At 41.3% G+C, this 21,529-nt stretch overlaps 1 protein-coding gene across 13 annotated transcripts in view; it reads left to right on the top strand.

Annotated features, from left to right (window-relative positions):
• NFIA (nuclear factor I A) overlaps nt 1-21,529 on the top strand; it is a 305,334-nt gene that overhangs the window by 242,433 nt on the left and 41,372 nt on the right. For 5 of the 13 annotated variants that reach the window (XM_066597741.1, XM_066597739.1, XM_066597738.1 and 2 more), the window contains exons 8-9: nt 1,415-1,462; nt 17,778-17,956. In XM_066597741.1, the coding sequence (XP_066453838.1) occupies nt 1,415-1,462; nt 17,778-17,956 (227 nt within the window). The remainder of the gene's footprint in view (nt 1-1,414; nt 1,463-17,777; nt 17,957-21,529) is intronic. The other 8 variants (XM_066597744.1, XM_066597742.1, XM_066597740.1 and 5 more) reach the window with 4 other exon arrangements.

Genomic DNA, 21,529 nt, shown 5'->3' with positions numbered 1-21,529 from the left:
ATTGTTTCAGCAATAATCGTTATGTGTAAATGCTCCCATCTTTCGTTCTTCAGCTGAACGATGATTTTTAGGTGAGCATAAAATCCATCATTCAGCCGGAGAGAAGATGTCTTTCTAGAGCGCTATGATATTACAGGATATACACATTAGGTGACCAGTGGGGTTGTTGATCTCAAATGTTGATCCAGGGATTACTCTGACCGCCATTATGGAGTAAGGAAGGAATTTGTTTCCTCCAAATGAGCTAAATTGGCTCGTTGTTTTATTTTTGTTTTTTTTTTGCCTTTCTCTGGACCAACAAAGGGGGGTTGAAACAGGGTGAATTAAATGGACATTGTCTTCATTCAGCTTAACATACTATGCAACTATGACTACATCTGTGTTTGCTGTCCATGGTGCTGTATTCTCCACGGGAGCTGCTGATTAGATTGTATTCAGCTTGCAGCCCCACGGCAGAACAAAGGAGCTGAATGCAGAGAACAGATCACCTATCTTTTGAACGATTAATTTTGCATGTAAATTGGCCTTTTGATTTAATAACCCGCAGATCCCTCTTTTAGCAGCAGTCACCTCCACCAATTGTTTACTGTAGCTACAAGTAAGATTTGGACAACATTGAGGAGGAAGTTTGGACCATTCATGCCTGCAAGTGTGTTTGCTTATCAATATTTCTGAGATGCCTTCTGAAATCACAGCATTTTCATAGCGTTACGGTCAGGACTCTGACTTGACCATTCCAAAACATATTTTTTTTTTTTAAAACAAGTTTTATTTGGATTTTCATTATATTTTTCAAACATACATTGCAAAAAGGCAAGGCAATAACTGCTTATTTCTTATTACTTAAACAAAATATATGCAAACACTGTATTTGCGAAGAGAGGGAGAAAAAGATATGAGCTGAGAGTATAGGATTAACTTCGCCCAAAAAAAAAAAAAAAAAAAAAGGTAAAGCGACAAACTGAACTTAACTGCAAGGTTGCAGTATTCTTAAAGTAAGGAATAGGTAGGATGATTGGGGGGGGGGGAGGGGGGACACATTTCCAAAACATATTTAACCATTACCTAGTTGGTTTACTTGTGCGCTTTGGGTCCTTGTCTTGTTGCATCACCCAACGTCTCCTCAGCTTGAGGTCATGGACGGCCCTTACATTTTCCTGTAAGATGTTCTAATCCGCCTTAGAATTAATTGTTCCCTCAATGATCAGGCTTCATGGTTAGACGAGGTTTGGTGATGGTGTGCCATGTTTTCTTCCCTCCAAATATAGAGTTGTGTATTTATGCTAAGCGTTCCACTTTTGTCTCGTCCGTCCACATAACATGTAGCACACAGAAGCATTGTGGAACATCCAGGTTGTCTTGCGCAAACTTGAGGCAGTCTGTAATGTTTTTTGTTTTTTTTGTTTTTTACCAGCAGCGGCTTCCTTTGTGGTGTCATTCCATGAACACAATTCTTGGTCAGGTCAGTGTGCTTCTAATCACATGAACAGAGGTTTTTGCAGTTTGTAGAGTCTTCCGCAGGTCTTTGTCTGTTCCCCTTGGTTTCTTTCTCACCTGTTTCAGGATTGCCCTTGAAGTGATATAACAGGATGCCCGCTCCTAGGGAAAGTAGCAAGAATCCCGAGTCTTCTCCATTTGTAGATAATAACTGTGGCGTGATCTACCCCTGGGTCTGTAGCTCTTGTAGCCTCTTCTAGATTCATGCTAAGTCTATAAGATGTCTTTTGAAAGTTGTTTGCATCCAGCTGCAAATCACACTAACCAATCATCCTTGAGAGTAGATTTGTCAGTAACCAGGCTTTGTGTTTTATTAAATGTGCAAAACACCAGCGAGACCTGAATTCACATCCAAACACCTATTGCCAGTTAGTTCTTGGATAAGTCATTAACACAGAGGAACACTTAATATTTCTCCTTGCATTTTTTTCACAGTATGATCAATACAAAACATAAACGATACAACTGTTGGGGTGTTATTAGTTACATTGTGTTGGTCTATAGAACAATCAGACCGCATTGTATTGGTAATCTATGCAGATATCCAGATCATTTCAGGGGGTTTACTTACTTTTTGTTGCAACTGTACTGTAGTTGCAGTTGGAAGGGCTGATTCCTAAAATCTATGGTATTTTTTCTATCTTTACAGAATAGATATTAAATAGATAGATAGATATGAGATAGATAGACAGATATGAGATAGATAGATAGATAGATAGATAGATAGATAGATAGATAGATAGATATGAGATAGATAGACAGATAAATATGAAATAGATAGATAGATATGAGATAGATATGGAATAGATAGATATGGGATAGATAGATAGATAGATAGATAGATAGATAGATAGATAGATAGATAGATAGATAGATAGATAGATAGATAGGAGATAGATATGAGAGAGATAGATAAATATGAAATACATAGATGGATATGAGATAGATATGAAATAGATGGATAGATAGATTGATATGAGATAGATAGGTACATATGAAATATATAGATATATATGGAATAAATAGATAGATAGATAGATAGATAGATAGATAGATATGAGAGAGATAGATAAATATGAAATACATAGATAGATGGATATGAGATAGATATGAAATAGATGGATAGATATGAGATAGATATGAAATAGATGAATAGATAGATTGATATGAGATAGATAGGTACATATGAAATATATGGAATAGATAGATAGATATGAGATAGTTAGATAGATACATATGAAATAGATTCATATGAAATAGATAAATAGATATAAGCTAGATAGATAGATACAAGATAGATATTAGATAGATACATATGAGCTAGATAAATAGATATGAAATAGATAGATATGAGATAGATAGATAGATACATATTAAATAGATAGATAGATATGAAATAGATAGATATGAGATATATAAATATAAGATAGATAGATAGATATGAAATACATAGATAGATAGATATAAAATAGATTGATATGAAATAGATAAATAGATATGAGATAGATAGATACATATGAAATAGATAGATATTAGATAGATACATATGAAATAGAAAGATATGAAATAGATAGATAAGAAATAGATAGATATGAGATATATAAATATGAGATAGATAGACAAATAGATATGAAATACATAGATAGATATGAAATAGATAGATAGATATGACATACATAGATAGATATGAGATAGATACATATGAACTAGATAGATAGGTAGATATGAGATAGATAGGTACATATGAAATGGATAGATATGAAATAGATAGATACCCTGTTTCCCTGAAAATAAGACAGTGTCTTATATTAATTTTTGTTCAAAAAGGTTTAACTTTTTTACATGTATAGCTGCCTGGACACTATTTAAATTTACTTTTTTAATTAACTGTGAGAAGGGCTTAATTTTGGAGTAGGGCTTATATTTCAAGCATCCTCAAAAAGCCTGAAAAATCATTTTGCATCCTCAAAAATTCTGGAAAATCATGCTATGTCTTATTTTCAGGGAAAAAGGGTATATATGAAATAGCTATAGAGAGATAGATAGATATGAGATAGATAGAGAGAGAGATAGATAGATAGATAGATAGATAGATAGATAGATAGATAGATAGATAGATAGATAGATAGATAGATAGATAGATAGATAGATAGATATGGGATAGATAGATAACTAGAGATAGATAGATAGATATGAGATAGATAGATATAGATATTAGATAAATAGATAGATAGATATGAGATAGATAGATAGATAGATTAGATAGATATGGGATAGATAGATAGATAGAATAGATAGATAAATAGATAGATAGATATGAGATAGATAGATAGATAGATAGATAGATAGATAGATAGATATGGGATAGATAGATAGATAGATAGATAGATAGATAGATAGATAGATAGATAGATAGATAGATAGATAGATAGATATTGGTTGGATACTCAGGGTTACTATGGGGGATGATATTCCCAGCAGCCTTACTCTTGTACCCCGGTCACTTTCAACTTACAAACGCCTTTCCAGTTCTAGTCTGGGTAAATACTAGGTAACATATTCTACATAGTACTCACTAATGAGAGCGGCACTCTAGTAAATGGTGCTGAATCATTATATGGGCCGTATGTTCCTCATCGACAGAGGGGTTAATGTACTGCTTTGTGTCTCCCAGCCCCCCCCCCCCCCCCCCATGGCCGGTGGCGCCTATCCCTTATCTGTAGGTTAGCGCCATGATCTATATGACAGCTCCTGATAAGTCTGTCTGTTCTTGAGGTCCCTTTCCTTTCTCGGTCATGGATGCTTATGGGTAGTATGAGACGAATGGTCTTATTACACCGCCACTTTAGTGTACCAAAATGTATAAAATAGATGCACAGTATATTACTGGTACTAAATATGTGTCCTATAGTGCACTGACTAAACCATGTCCTGTTATGCCCATATATAAGTTAGGTGCAAATAAAAAAGGACATACCCATTCAAAAATCACAGAAGGTGCCCGTTCTTACTGGTATACCGATACAAGATACAAGGGAAGGTGTAGAACAACAAACCTCAGCAAGCAGACGAGCAGACTGCTATATGGAGGAGCGCTGCACAGGTGCACAATACTGATGAGCGACCAGTCACACCGATCATATATTGGAGGGCTGCACTCAGATAAGGCATACAAGGGGGCCCCTCCATATACACTAGCAACCCACCTGTCTGCATGCTGAGGTATACCTGCCCTTATATTTGGTATCAATAACTATGGCCGCCTTTTTGTGATTCTTCATATTATAGGCTACTTTTTAGGGATGGGGTAGTCCTGAGCCCATGTATCTAAGTCAGTCCTGAGTGATATCCATCACTGTCTGATGAGTGTATCTAAGTATGTGATACAGCTTTAGAAAACATACAGCACTGCATTCCTCATCATGTGCTTCTGAGCTGATATATCTAAGTTTATCATATGTTCTACTGGTGTATCTAAGCCTACCATCATTGATCCCTACTATAGTCCCCAGGACTCTGTGAATACCTTCAGTGCAGTCTTTCACCTAGGATCCCATCCTCTTGTCCAGAGTCATTATCAGCGTCCACCTCCTATATTTTACCCCGGGCCCCGGCATCTTGTCCTGTACGGTTGGGGACCTGCAGCCCCCAGAACACAGAGCTTGTCTTGTGTGTGTTTTGTGTCAGTAAACAGCCCGGTTTATGAGCTAGTAAAACCGCCGTCCCTTGTATATGTCTCCTGTCTGTCCTGTCAGCCCAGGGAACACAGAGCCACGCTGCGCAGTACTGTAGGTGTTACAGTCTGCCTCAAGCTGCATATATCACGTCCACTTCCGAGGCTCCTAAATGTGGAATCCACCAGGCCTCCTTTATTGACACTGATCTGCTGAGTTATCATGGTCCAAAACGCTGTAATATTCATTATACATGTGCCCCAACACTTATTTTTTGAAGCATGCATGCCCATCTTTATATAGTATATAAATATGAATCCTCAGTTACACCCCGTATTATACTCCAGAGCTGCACTCACTATTCTGCTGGTGGAGTCACTGTGTACATACATTACTTACCCTGTACTGATCCTGAGTTACATCCTATATTATACTCCAGAGCTGCACTCACTATTCTGCTGGTGGAGTCACTGTGTATATCCATTACTTATCCTGTACTGATCCTGAGTTACATCCTGTATTATACTCCAGAGCTGCACTCACTATTCTGCTGGAGGAGTCACTGTGTGCATCCATTACGTATCCTGTACTGATCCTGAGTTACACCCTGTATTATACTCCAGAGCTGCACTCACTATTCTGCTGGTGGAGGCACTGTGTACATACATTACTTATCCTATACTGATCCTGAGTTATATCCTGTATTATACTCCAGAGCTGTACTCCCTATTCTGCTGGTGGAGGCACTGTATACATACATTACTTATCCTGTACAGCTCTTGAGTTACACCCTGTATTATACTCCAGAGCTGCACTCACTATTCTGCTGGTGGAGGCACTGTGTACATACATTACTTATCATGTATTGATCGTGAGTTGCATCCTGTATTATACTCCAGAGCTGCACTCGCTGTTCTGCTGGTGGAGTCACTGTGTATATACATTACTTATCCTCTACTGATTCAGAGTTACATCCTGCATTATACTCCAGAGCTGCACTCACTATTCTGCTGGTGTAGTCACTGTGTACATACATTACTTATCCTGTACTGATCCTGAGTTACATCCTGTATTATACTCCAGAGCTGCACTCACTATTCTGCTGGTGGAGTCACTGTGTATATACATTACTTATCCTGTACTGATCCTGAGTTACATCCTGTATTATACTCCAGAGCTGCACTCACTATTCTGCTGGAGTCACTGTGTAGATAGATTACATTGACTTTCTATGGGAAGCTACATTTTCTTCACATACATATTTTTCATGCTGCATTTTCCCCATTGCAGTCTTTCGTCTCTTCATCACTTTTCAGGAATGTCACCTTGATTCATGGAAGTACGTTATTGCTCCTTTCAAAAATTTACATATATTAAGTTCCTGAGTGATGCCAGTAAATGAAGTGAAGCAGATTCCTGCGACTCAAGAAGGTTTAAAGACAATATCTTAATACAGATGAGGCATACAAAAATGGCCAGCGCTCCCAAAAACATACCAGAAATGATAATGCAGAACAGATTCACCTGGTGTAGTGGGGGGATGCCACGGGTAAAACAGGGCGCACCACAACACCTAGCAGCCTTTATTATACACCTCAGCAGGTCCCTGTCCAGCATAGACATCCAGATTGGAGAGCGCCAGTCACAACCGCCCAATCCAGCCATCCGGGCTGGGGGAAAAGAAACAAGAATTGCACACGGTGCTCAAGGACTATCATAGACGGACAGCTATACAATAATGCAACAAAGGGAAGCTTTATTACTGGTCGACTTTACAAACCTTGGAAACTTCATCCACGTCGTGTGTTCGGCACCCCGGGCCACTTGGACTTGGCACATCTGCTTTTCCCGATCACAGGGAGTTGACGGAGGTCTGGTTAGACTTCTGAACCTTCTTGGTAAAGTAAGGGTGTCGTTAGACGTAATGATTATTATTGTTCAAATGAGTGAAAGTGAACAATAATCATTCGGTCTAAACCAGGGGCGTAACTAAAGGCTCAGGGGCCCTGATGCTAAACGTGAGCTGGGGCCCCCCCTCTATCTGTATCTGTACCCGTACCCATACCTAAACCATGCTGCACAGAGGCATAACTTGAAGCTCCTAATGCAAAATGTGTAACAGGGCCACCAACTATAATGCTTTACTCATAGTACTGGGCTCCCTATATGGAGAAGAGAGGCCTTATGGGCCCCCTGAGGCTCCTGGACCTGGGTGCAACCGCATCCTCTGCACCCTCTATAGTTACGCCTCTGGTCTAAACGCAGCCAACGACTGAACAACTAACGAGAACTTTCACTTTTCTTCTGTTGTTCATTTTCTGCAGGCATAGAATCCATCGTTGACTCGTTCACTAATCGCTCAGATTAAACAACGCTCGTTCAGTCCCTCTCATCGCTTATACAGGGACTGGACGATTCTCGTATGAACGAGCCAATGATATAGCTGCCTGTCTAAACAGGCTGCCCGAGAGCGAAAGGAGTTCGCGGTGACGTCACTCGCCCAATCAGCTGGTCTACAAGGACCCTACGTGACCCGCTTGCCTATGTTACAACATTATATGGATGTTCATCTACGATAAGCTTTACGATGACTTTAGTTACATTCAGAGCTGCTTTCAAAATTCTGTTTCTGCTCAACCGTTAGATTTTAGGGCCCAGAGACATATCTTGAAGCTCTTCGGCCCCAATGCAAAATCCTGATCCTCATCTATATTGTGCCATTGATAAGACTGGTGTATTTGTATGGTGCAGAGGGGCATTTTGGCCCCCTGAAGCACCAGGATCCTGGTTCAACTGGCAAGACCTCTTATATCCCTGCTGACCTTGCCTTAACATGTTCTGCTGTGCTGCACTGTACAGGAAAGTGTTAAATCCCCCACCGTAGCGCTTCAGACAGTCTCACCTAAGCTTTTAGAGCATGTCTATTAGCTCAGTACTGATGGATTCCAAGTGACTGTCAGCAGAATTGTGAATGCAGCTCTGGATGTGACTGGAATACAAGACATGATGTAATTCATTATGGCTTATACTCTCCAGTCATTGACAGAGCTGCATTCTGCAAAAAATCTGAGGCCTTTTACTGGCACTTATAGGGCCACTGGGCAAGCAGTGTGATGAGGTACTGGTAGAGGGGAACTGTGGCTGCTACTACTATAAAAGTACCGTGGCTGTTATAAGAGTACTATTGCAGGTATTGTTATTGGGTTTCTGTGGCCCTTGCCATTCTAAAGGGTACTGTGGCTTGAACTGTTATGGGAATACTCTATATAGGATTCTGGGGGTATTGTAGTAGGGTACTTTTTCTCCGTTTTACTTCTTTCCCTTCTCCTCCAGAAGAGGAAGATGGAGCAAGGAGAACGAAGAAGAAGCATGGTGGCTCAGTGGTTAGCACTGTTGCCTTGTAGTACTGGGTTCAAATCTGACCAAGGACAACATCTGTATGAAGTTTGTTTCCTTTGCATTTCTTCTTCTCCTCCTCCTGGAGAAGACGTGTGGTGGCTCAGTGGTTAGCACTGTTGCCTTGCAGTGCTGGAGGTCTAAGTTCAAATCTGATCGAGCACAACCTCTGCAAAGTCCATACAGATGGTCTACTTGGCCAGATATGAACCTAGGACCTCAGCGCTGTGAGGCAACAATGCCTACCACTGAGCCACATCCATTTAAAGACCACTACAACAGTCTTAGACAGTGTTTAATACTAGTCCTATGAACTTCTAGTACAGAAACAAACTTCCTGAGGTTTGGGTTCTCGCTGAACTTTTAGCAAAGTTTGACCCAAAACAGGGTTCTCCTGTTTTGGTTCGCTCAACAGTAATAATGTTTTTTTTGTAATAGGGTACTGTGGTTGGTTGTCCTATGGCAGTGTAACATTAACTGTTATAAGGATACGTGGGCTAATATTATGTAGTAGTCAGAGGCGTAACTATAGGAGATGCAGGGGATCCGGTTGCACCAGGGCCCAGGAGCCTTAGGGGCCCATAAGGCCTCTCTTTTCCAAATAGGGAGCCCAGTACTATGACCAAATCATTATAGTTGGAGGCCCCATTACAGATTTTGCATTGGGCCCCAGGAGCTTCAAGTTATGCCTAGGGTACTAGGGGTATTGTGGCTAGTACTAATACATGATGTAGAGTTATTACAAATGATCTTCCCAGTTTGAAACACACATAACTTCCGTTTAATGACCCTCAGTTACATAATTATGATATCAATGGAAGCAGAAACTCAAAAAGTTTCATTTTTCAAGCTGCTAAAGTAAAATCAAAGCTGCGCTGTGATTGGTTCCTATGGGCAACAAGGACCGTTTTAGTGTTAGACATTTTTTCTGAATTTGGCCCAAAAACTTTGATTCTGCCATAGTCGTTGCTAGGGGAATATTAGACAAATGGCTGACAACGAAGACAGGAGAGCGTTGCACGCCCTTGATTTTCATGTCTACCAGTCTGTAATTAGTGTCCAACGTCATTCTTAAACGAAGCTTAGTGAAGGTCCACTAGCGAGCGAACAATTCGTAAGTGTTACTCCAATTTAAAGGAAGGCGGTTGCATCTATAAGCAAAAAACATGCATCCATCAACCAGTAACCGTGGAAACAACCGAGCGCGTCCGGCAAGTTTCAAACAAAGTCCTCAGAAATCCACCGTCAGAGCAAGCAGAGAATTGGACGTCCGGCCGCCGACTGTGAGGAAGATTCTGCACAGACGTTTAGGATATTATGCCTAACGAACGCTATTGTTACCGGCCCTGAAACCAGATGACAAAGCGCGGCGATGATCCTACTGCCAGTCTGCAAACTATAATGGAAAGCGATGGATTCGTGGAGTCTTTACTATTTAGTGATGGAGCCGCCTTCCACTTTTCGTCCACAGTTACCAAACGTAATGTCAGAATCTGGGGGAGGGAAAAAGGGAAAGCCCACCCATCTACGTGGGGCGTATGCACGACTACTTCACGGTGAATGTGCTTTGCGCTATAACCTGTAGGAAGGTGTACAGCTCCTTATTATTCCACGAGGGAACGATCCCGGGAATTTCATAGCTAGACGCTACAGATATGGCTTCGGCCGCACCTGGAACAGGAAATTCCAGGTTTCATCTCCCAACAGGACGGGGCGCCATCACCCCCTCACCCCATATTTCACAATGAAGTCAAAAGTGGACTCAGTAAGCGACTACCAAACCGATGGATTGGCAGGTGGTGGTGATAGTGACCTTTTTTCCTGGCCTTCACATTCCCCGGACCTTACACCTTGTGGTGCTAGAGTCTACATGCCTCCCTTACATCCACCATTTATGATGTGCAGCATCCCAGAAGCCATCGCATCAGCCTGTCGTGATACAATGTATACAGCAGGAACTTGACTACAGACTCGATGTGTGTCTAGTGATGAAGGGGGACTCAACTCTGAAGAGGAGAATATTTCTGATGTTGTGCAACAAAACTTTTTGAGTCTCTGTTTCCATTGATATCAAATTTCTGTATCTGAGTGTCATGAAAAACGGGGTTTATGGGGGTTTCAGATCAAGAAGATCATTTGTAGTAACCCAGTATATATTAAAACTAATAGGTAATAGAGTGTTATATAGTAGGGGTGTTGTGGCTAGTACTGTTTTAGGACCACTATACTAGAAGTACTATGACTCGCACTTTTACGGGTCATTGCACATGTAGGACGGTTGTCTTCCAGTACATCACCTCCAGCATACCCCTTCCCTTCCGCAGATGTTGAGCGTTATGCTTCTAGGCAGCGCTGACGTCTCTTTAGTGACATCTATGGGCATTGTTCTTCTCATACCTGGCACTTGTCTTGGCATTTGTCCTCCACTTTTACCGGACACTTAATAAATATTGTGGCCAACCCGTATAATTATCCGGAGCGCAGAGGGTCATTAATAAGAGTATGTGTTGGCTAATTCTTGCCGTGTTTATAAAACTCTCTATATAATAGGTGTATTGTGCACTTAATAGCCCGTCCTCGAGCGTCGCTGTGATCATGGGATGTTTTTCCGCATAATGCCCGGACCGTACAATAAAACGGCGGGAGATCTGTCGCTGGGAACAGGCAACTTTTCTACAGAGACTTTACAATAATAACTTAGCTTTTTTTTTTTTAATTGTCTTCGCCCGGCTCTGCTAATTGTTATTGTGAAGGTGCACAGAAAAGCGCGCAATTAAAGGCGGAAAGCATGTAATTACAGCGCAGCCTCCGCTATACAGAGGAGGGGATTTCAGCCGAGCTGAGGAAATATTTAAACAGGAGATTGCTCTGTCCATTTCCCCGTAATGAAGAGCTTAGGTTAGTAGTATTTTAAATTAACCATATCGCCTCACGCTGTGGCTGTGTTCGCCAGGCCAATGAGCGTTCGCCTTCCCTTCGTGGAGCTGTTCAATAATTACTAAGCACAAGTATAACTGAAAGCTCTATTGCAGTCATAATTTGCACGTAGATAGATGCGAGGGATGTCCCGCCGAGTTAATGTGGAATTCCCGCCGCACGGACGGAGAACCGCGTTAACATGTTCCTCGCAGATCTGTTAAGGCCGCAGAATGTTTATTTCGTTCATTTCACAGGCAGATGTATTTAGGATGGAGTGCAAGCGATTAAGGGGGGAGTACAGATCAGTGGCGATTAATACGTTGGGTAGAGGTCAGCCGCAATCAAGAGAGGGGAATACAGGTAGGCATAGATTAAGGAGGAGTATGGATCAGCGGTAATTAAGGGGTGGCATTAGCAGCGCAAACGAGGAGCAGTACAGATCAGCCAGTGGTAATTTGGAGGGGGAGCACATACGGCAGTAATTAATAGGTGGAGTGCAGTTCAACGACCGTTAAGAGGGGAGAGAATACAGATCACGGGAGATTAAGGGCTTATGCAGACAAGGGTGTTCCATTTCGGTCCATGTAAAACGGACTGTTTTTAGTCCGTGTTGTATCTGCTTACATTATACGTGTCTGCCTTTGTGCAATACAACATTTCCCCTGTAGTGGCCACTAGACGAGACATGTCAGGTTGGCCACAGACTTCCCCCGCAAAATCGGATATTTGCCATAGGTGTTGAAAGCGGGGCCATTAGCTGATCACCCCAAGTTCCACATTCTTATAAGAGTTTTCTGAGTAGTCTTTTTATTTTTTTTATTTAGTAAAACTGTTCCTCATGCAGTAAAAAAACTAACAGTCATTTACTCACCTCTTCCCGCTGCTTCCCACAGCACTGCTCGGTCCTCCACCCCCGTGCTTGTATGCAGGCTGCAGTCCCACAAGGTTCATGGGACGTTACAGGTGCTGCAGCTCTGTCATTGGCTACAGTGCCTATCACATCTGTTAAATAGGCGCAGGACACAGTGGGAAGAGGTGAGTATATGACTGTTAGTTATCTTATTGCATAGGGAACAGTGTATTACTTTAAAAAGAACTAAGAAAACCCCTTTAAAGGTGGTTGACTGGTTGCTGGTGATCTTTTAATTGTAGGTCCAAATGTGTAAAAATTACAAAAAGCAGGGGTACTTACTGGTCGTCTGCCCTGGAGATATAGTGCTGCAGCCTAGCGATTCTCCCGGTCTTTGTTGTGTAATGACTACCACCTGACCGCTACAGCCAATCAGAGCCTGCAGCAGTCAGGTGCCAATTCTCCTAGCACCACCACTCCACCATAATGCCAGGAGAACAGCACCTGACCTCTTCAGCTTCTGATTGGCTACACTGGTCAGGCAGTTGCCATTCTGCAACAAAGACAGGGAGGACCAAGGAGCGTCAGGGCTGGATTGCCAGAGAGAGGACGGGTAAGTGTTCCTGCTTTTGTCATTTTAACACATTTGGAGCTATAATTAAAAAAATGTCCAGTAACTGGGCAACTTTTAGGCTTTGTAATGCATGATACCTGCCTACAAACAGTATTACAATCAAGGCGTCCCAACTCAATAGGCAGATTGCTAAAGATCAGCTGTCATTTGTAGTAGAACCTGGCAAGAAGTGTCCAACTGCCCTGCAGCACCACCACAGGAGAAATGAAGAATTACACTATGTACATTGAAATAATGGGCTTCTTGTGCATCGTATGGTTGTGCTGAGTCCTCCACAGCAGGAGACGCTCTTTTTAGCTACAGCCTACTCTCTACTCTCAATGATCGAAAATGTTTTTCGTTTTTTTTTTTAAAATCTGGACAACCTGTTCTAAATGAAAGACATTTTGCAAATTGAAACTTTGGTGTGGAGTCACCGGATAACTTCTGCTGCAAGAAAAATGAAAGATAAAATATGAGAATTAGTTGCCAGCTAGTGAATAATTAGCAGAATGAAAATCACCAGCCGAGCAGATAGTGCCAACATAGCAGAAATCTGTGATCTGTCATTGGTTTTCAAAGACATCGTTGAAGTATCCTCCAAGAGCGACTTGTTGACAGGCGTTTTCTAGATTAATTAGTCCACGGCGCTAATGGTTCTCCTATAATTACGCTCTTTCCTGTGAATATGTGTCAGCTAAAGCCGTGCTCTGCAGAGATGACATCTCGTCCTTCTTTAAGGGTTTAATCTGTGAGCGTTTCTAACTAATGCAAACCATTAAGGTATTCCCAGCAGGTGGATGAGTGGAGGGGGGTTACTGACTGGTTCACTAGCGGCTTTGATCGGCCTATCTGATGAGCTAGAAAATGACTGTTTAGCTTTTTGTTTGCTGATATCTGGCATTAGACACCAGGGGTGCAAGTTGCTTGCGGAGCTTGGAGGATTGCCAGCCTCCCCTATTAAAGAGTCACTCTTCATATTTCCGATAAAGGACGGCTGTTATATGATGTTTGAAAGCCTTTCACATCAGCAGGATTGGTGGCGCTTCCAATTAGCACTCTGATATGGTCAATCTAGAAGACAAATGAATTGAGCGGGGAGACAAGGCGATTAATGTTCTGTAATGTAGCCTAACACTGGTTATGTGGGATTGCACCAAACACCTGGCCTTTTGTGCGTCGAATGCATATTTTATATAGGGTTATTATTTAATTATTTTATTTTATGTAGTTTTTTTTAATGTTTATTTTTTTTAATATTTTTTATGGGTTTTTTTAAATTACTTGATATTTTTATTTTTTATTTATATTTTATTTCTATTGATTTTTATTTTTTCGTCAATCTAGCTGCATGAGAGTTTGTTTTGTGTGGGACACGTTGCAATTTTTTAAATGCGCCTTATAAAGTTTTTTAAACTTTTAAGTGGGGTGAAATAGAAAAAAAACGTAATTGCACCATCTTTCAGGTTTTTTTTTTACTTTTTCAGCTTTTATGGTGAGGAAAAAATGATATGTTAACTTTAATATTGATTTGAGACATACAGCTTTTATGTTTTACTACTTAAAAAAAACAAAAATTGAAAATTCTTTAAAATAAATGCTGTTTTTGTTGGGCAAAGGATAGTTTTTATTGCTGCCATTTTTAGTACATGCAACTTTTTGATCACTTTTTATTCAGTTTTCATTGGGAGATGGGGTGACCAAAACAACAGAATTCTGGTGTTATGTTATTTATGGTGTTCACTATAAATAATTCAGGCTTTTACAACACACAGTGATGCCAATTATGTTTATTTTTTTAATTGTTTAGATTATTTTGTGGAAAAAATTGGAAAAGGGGTTTGAATTTTCAATATTATTTAAGTGTTTGTATTTTAAAAATTTGACTCCAGTTAATTTTAAGTTTTTTTGTTTTCATAGGGGACTTAAACCTTCAATCATTTGTTCACTTTTACAATATACAGTATTGCAGTACTTCAGTATTGCAGTATATTGTAACTTTAACGTTTGTCTATTAAGCCATGCCATGGGTAGGGCTTAATAAGCTTAAATACAAGGCAGACCTGGGCCTGGGCTTAGGTCTATCATGGAGACATATTACAGAGGAGGGTAATGTGGAGATGGAAGAAGAGCCTTCCTCCTCAAGATTATGGCTTACATGACTGTACATGTTAGCTGATGAACAAAGACAATCTTTCGTTCTCTAATCGAGTCTGAGACCCCATTTACACTGAAAGATGATCGCTCAAACGACAGTTTGAATGCCAGTTTTGAGCGATCATCTTTGCATAGTCTATAGTAGCTAAGTTGCTACTTAAAAGCTATGCAGGCGGAGTGGGACACCACCACTATCACTCGGCGAACAATACAGCTGTTTTGCATGAGCAAAAATTGCATTGTTCTCCGCGTTTATAGCTCGCGTTCCGCTGTGAACTAGCAGCGGGGCATGAGCCAAAAGAATCTTATCTGCGTTGCCGACTGTGATAACAGCCTGCACTGCTGATAAGAGTTCATCGCTCAATTCTATAAAACTAGAATTGAGCGAGGAACGAATTGTGCACGAAAACTGCATGATGTCCGTGCATTTAGACGCAACGGTTATCACTCAAAAGATGGCTTTGAGTGAATTTTGAGCGAGAATTGTTGTGTCTAAATGGGCCTTAAGTAGGTGTGTGTAAAGATCTGGTAGAGGAACGTTTTGTTGGTCGTCTGCTGGGGCAAATTGTTCCATCGGAAAAGACCCATAGGGTAGGTTTCCATATCTAGAGATTTGCCTTAAACAAAAACTGGAAGTGCTCCCTGCACTATAACTTGGCAATGCAAGGCTTCAGTTTCCCTCTATTGTTATAAGTGATTATAAGGCTCATCAAGATCTTCATTCCATAAAGAGCCGCCATTACTTGATGATAATAATAGGACCATGTGAAAAAAAAGGTAGAACAATGATACTTTGATTTGTGGTGGAGACATAAATGCCCTCATAATGAGGTCACCTCCCAGCAAACCAAGTACCACTTTCCATAAAGCTCCTCAGTACTGTGCATCTTGTGCTGCCTCTTAGAACCTGAGATGAGGCGTTACTTCATCATCTAGCCTTAAGGCTATTGGATTTCATCAAATACTTTGGCTTTCCGTGTGGGAACTGTATAGTAGTTGTATTGTGCTCATGTGTACGCTATACTTCTTATACTCGCTATATAAGGAGGACATTCACTGAAAGCAAAAAGTTCAAAAATGTCAGTCTTTTCATAATCCATTATTATAATAGCTTTGGGGAACAATTATAATTATCTATTCTATAATCTGTGACATGTTACATTTTAATTAGTAACTTTTTCCCCTTTCCCATCCTACTTTTATGGTATATCCACAGGCTATGCAATGAAAGTCTGATAGGTCCTGGTTTCACCTCTGGGATCCGTAGATCTCTTGAGTTAAGCCCTCCACCGCGGTGGGCGGCAGCGGTTGGGAGGATGGAAGTAGCCAAGAGCCCTGTGCTATGCTGTTTCTATAACTGTCATAGAAGTCAATGAAAGTTATGCAAATGGCGTAGCACAGCGCGTTATGTTGTTTCCGTAACTTGGGTGCTACACTATTCTCATATCTCCCATAGACTTCTGTGAGAGCATATCTCAGCAAAGCCGGGCTGTTTCCATCATCAAGGCCACCTTATATCAGTGGTGTGTTCCCATCCCAGCTTTGTTTGGCCAAGATGGTAACATCCCTTTAAGCTAGCAGACATGGGCCAATCCAGACAAAACCAATAGTTTACATAAAAGAGATGGTCTCCATAGCAAACGTACAATAGGGACGCCCGTTGGTATGCTACAGATGTAGCAAAGTTCAAGCCAACGCTGATAATTTGGTGCAACAAGTTATCTTATCCTAAAGGGATTGTGCAAAGTTTTAACATTATTCCCTATCTATAGGATTGTGGGGGTTCAACCTCTGGGACCCCCACTGACCCTAAGAATGTGGGTTCAGTGGATCCTTGAGTGAGTTGAGGTCAAGTCGCGCAGTCATATCACTTCTCCATTTACTTCAATGACAGCTCCGAAGATTGCCAGATTCCTTAAACTTGGTAATCTCTGGTGCTGCCATTAAAGTGCATGGAGGAGTGGCGCACCTGCGCGACCTTCTCTGAATTCACTTAAGACCAACCAAACCCCTGTCCTTAGTATAAGAGAGGGTCCCAATCGCCAGAGCCCCACCAATCATAAAGTTTTTCCCTATCCTGTAGGCAGGGAATGACTTTAGAACTTGACACAACCCCATTAAAACAAGTGTAATTCATACCACCAAATACCCCCAGCGGTGTATGTAGAAGAGCGAGGCCTAATGGTGTAGCAAAGACCAGACTGGTCCCGCTATTATGGTGCCACCCGGAACAGAAGGGTCTGGTGTTTGCATTCCCCTCCACACCATTTCTAGGAGCTCTGGAATAGTTTCTCACCATCTTATTTGCCTTCCCCCTACTAGGCATGCTGGGAGTTGTAGTTTTGGTTCAGATGGAGACCACAGAGTTAGGGCTCGGTATAAACACTTTGCATATTCGGAGTGGCTTTCATCTTGTCGGCGCCAATCTCATATAGAATCCTAAAACAATATTTTTCGCGACACAAGGAGGGAATGTAAGCGCTGCAGAGAACTGCAAACTGTCCCTGGAATGAACTATCCCTGACAGGAAGCGTGTATCCGTCACAGAGTATATACATTGTATCAATGCCGTCTTTGTTGCACGGTGATTGCGATGGATATTTGTTTTTAAGCTTCAGACCTTTATGTGAACTGTGAGATAACAGCCGCTCTCCTCTTCTCTCCCTGACAGCGAGTCCGCATGCAACGCCATCAACTTTACATTTCCCGACGTCGCCCATTATCCAGCAACCCGGGCCGTACTTCTCTCACCCAGCAATCCGCTATCACCCGCAGGAGACTCTGAAAGAGTTTGTCCAACTTGTCTGCCCAGAAGCCGGTCAGCAGGCTGGACAGGTGGGGTTCCTAAACGTAAGGACTGCTTTTTATACTACAGAAGTGTCTACTCACTGTCCCTGAAATGTTACTTTTCCAACTGTGTACTTCTCTTGTGCAGCGTTATATCCTGTATTATACTCCAGAGCTTAACTCACTATTCTGCTGGTGGAGTCACTGTGTACATACATTACTTATCCTGTGCTGATCTTGAGTTACATCCTGTATTATACTCTAGAGCTGCACTCACTATTCTGCTGGTGTAGTCACTGTATACATACATTACTTATCCTGTGCTGATCTTGAGTTACATCCTGTATTATACTCCAGAGCTGCACTCACTATTCTGCTGGTGGAGTCACTGTGTACATACATTACTTATCATATACTGATCCTGAGTTATATCCTGTATTATATCCCAGAGCTGCACTCACTATTCTGCTGCTGGAGTCACTGTGTACATACATTACTTATCCTGTACTGATACTGAGTTATATCCTGTATTATACTCCAGAGCTGCACTCACTATTCTGCTGGTGGAGTCACTGTGTACATACATTACTTATCATATACTGATCCTGAGTTACATCCTGTATTATACCCCAGAGCTGCACTCACTATTCTGCTGGTGGAGTCACTGTGTACATACATTACTTATCCTGTACTGATCCTGAGTTACATCCTGTATTATACTCCAGAGCTGCACTCACTATTCTGCTGGTGGAGTCACTGTGTATATACATTACTTATCATATACTGATCCTGAGTTATATCCTGTATTATATCCCAGAGCTGCACTCACTATTCTGCTGGTGGAGTCACTGTGTACATACATTACTTATCCAGTACTGATCCTGAGTTACATCTGTATTATACTCCAAAGCTGCACTCACTATTCTGCTGGTGGAGTCACTGTGTACATACATTACTTGTCCTGTACTGCTCCTGAGTTACATTCTGTATTATACTCCAGAGCTGCACTCACTATTCTGCTGGTGGAGTCACTATGTACATACATTACTTATCCTGTACTTACCCTGCATTACATTGTGTAATATACTCCAGAGCTGCACTCAATATTCTGCCACCAGCAGAGCTGAAATCTCCCAGCAGTCTCTTTTTAATAAGTGTGAGCTTCTTCTGGTGATATTCATTATGGTACTTGTTGTTTTTACACCAGGTACTGCTCACTTTACACCCCCTCTATTATAGATATATATATATATAGGATTTCCCATTTCAGTGCCAGTTCAATGGTTGCATCAAACATGTTTGCTCTGTTGCATTGTGGGAGATGTAACATTTACACAAAGGCACTGTTAAAAAACAGACAAAAAAAACAAACGGTTAGTGCATTGTACTACCATAGGAGCTCAACTCCGGTGTTATGGTCACCTATCACCAGATCACAGTCAGCAGAATTGTGAATGCAGCTCTGGATGTGACTGGAAGTGTTGAAATCAATATATGTTGATCATATTGAACCGTTAAAAGGTGAACATCTGACTGTGACATTTCCAGTTACTTCACACTCTAAGCATTCTGGGTAACACACAGGTTTTAGTATACTTTTTAATGTTTTTGGAGTTTTATCGCAGCTCAAGCACCGCGTTCATTAATCTCCTTTTAAATCTATTTTGCAGAGCTCGTAGTTTACAGTCGCTCTAAATGAAATGATTGCAGATAGCTATTACCGGGGGAGGGGGATCTGATGGGAGAAATTAGGAAAAGGAAGAAATAAAGCTACAAAATGAAATGGCTCCTGTTAAATGATCTTTAGCAACTTGTGGGAAGACAGATGTTGCAGGTCTGGCCGTTATTTATACGTGTAGATCAAGTACTTGAGTTCTAGTTGACCAGTACTTGAACCCTGAATACCACACGTCCGACTCCTTACACTTAGTATTTATCTGTCTGCGGATCTGCGAATGCAGAAAAGGGCTGTGCAAGAAATGTAGCAACTCTTCCAAGGCCGGGGCTTAATAGGCTGAGACAGGCTGGGATCCCATCAGCGGCTTTTGTCCGTTATTAACAGATCCCTAGCTTTTATCTGTATTCTGCTATTTGTTCCATGTTAAAAATGAAGAAGAAACAAATCGAAACATTTCTGGGTTTTTGGGGTTTTTTTTTAAACTCCATAGAAATCAGTGGGAAAAAGGCAGAAATGTTTAATTCCATTTCTCTGCTCCAAAAATGGAACTGTGGAATGGAAATGCCTTACAAAGATTGAACGCTGGTGTGAACAAGAACTTACACGGATCCACTTAGCGGAATGCAAACCGAAAACCTTCTTGAATGTCTCTTCCCCATAGAGTGCAATGTTAACAAAAAGTCCATTCAAAAAAAAAAAGATATTGGATGGAACAGAAGCAAACTAAAACAAAATAAACCCTATTGAAATCAATTGGGATTCCGGGAACAAAAAACAGAAAACAAAGCACCGATGAGAATCCAGCCTTACATTAAAGAGCCTATTTAAAAATCTAAAGTTATCCCCTATTCAGCCACTAGGGATTCCCACCGATCAGCTGATCATCCAGCCTGCTGTCAGTGCAGACGATTTCATCGGTGGTCAAAGTCACAAGTGTAATAGGAGGCATCGCTTCCATTGATTTCAATCAGTTAGGTCAATAGTAAAACTTCTGGAATATCCCTTTAATATTGGCAAGAGTCACTAATGTATCAAAATAAGTGATGAGCGAGCATACTCACTAAGGGCAATTGCTCGAGCGAGCATTGCCCTTAGCGAGTACCTGCCCGCTCGATAGAAAAGGTTCGGCTGCCGGTGGAGGGCAGGGAGCTGCGGGGGAGAGCGGGGAGGAACGGAGGGGAGATCTCTCTCTCCTTCTCTCCCCCTCCCCCCTCCCCCCGCTCCCCCCTGCTGACTGCCGCAACTCACCGCGCCGGCAGCGGAACCTTTTCTCTCGAGCGGGCAGGTACTCACTAAGGGATATGCTCGCTCATCTCTAATCAAAATGTTTTAAAAGAAAAAAAGTAGCAAATAGTCTTAACAAAAAATTAGTTTGTGTATGCAGTGCCTCTGTAGACCTATGTGTCTCCATGGTTACTGACTACAAACACACCCTATGTAGTCTGATCAGCCATGTGTTACTACTGCTTTCCTTATGCGGAACAACACGACTGAAGGGTCAGACTACACAGAATGCTTTCTTGTAGTCTTTAACCATGGAGACACATAGTCTGCATTGGAGCTGTATACACAGAATAGAAAGGGATTTTTAATCAAGCCTTTTTGCAAAACAGCTTCATTTTTAAAAAATTCATTCTAGAAGCATTGGATCTATAACCAAAAAAATGGTTGCAAAAGTTTTCACATCCTTTCAGTAATTGCTAGGTTTAAAAAAATGAGCAGGAGCTTCAATTCACTATTGCAATCTCCCTCCTAGACTATATTCTAAGGTTTTCTATGGCATTCTACATTTTCGGACGGCTCTGTCTCCGCAGTCAAAGGAAGCCGTCTTTGTTACACGGCAAGAGATTCATTTTCCGTGTTGTGAGGTGGACACATAACAGCCGCGATTATGGAAGTTATAAAGACTTCACTAAAGGATTTTATTGTTCCTTAAACCCACTGTAGTCCCATTTTAT

This window comes from Eleutherodactylus coqui, chromosome 3 (assembly GCF_035609145.1).
Source record: "Eleutherodactylus coqui strain aEleCoq1 chromosome 3, aEleCoq1.hap1, whole genome shotgun sequence".
NCBI lineage: Eukaryota > Metazoa > Chordata > Amphibia > Anura > Eleutherodactylidae > Eleutherodactylus > Eleutherodactylus coqui.
Note: the sequence above shows the minus strand (reverse complement) of the source record. Positions and strands in the feature narration are given on the sequence as shown.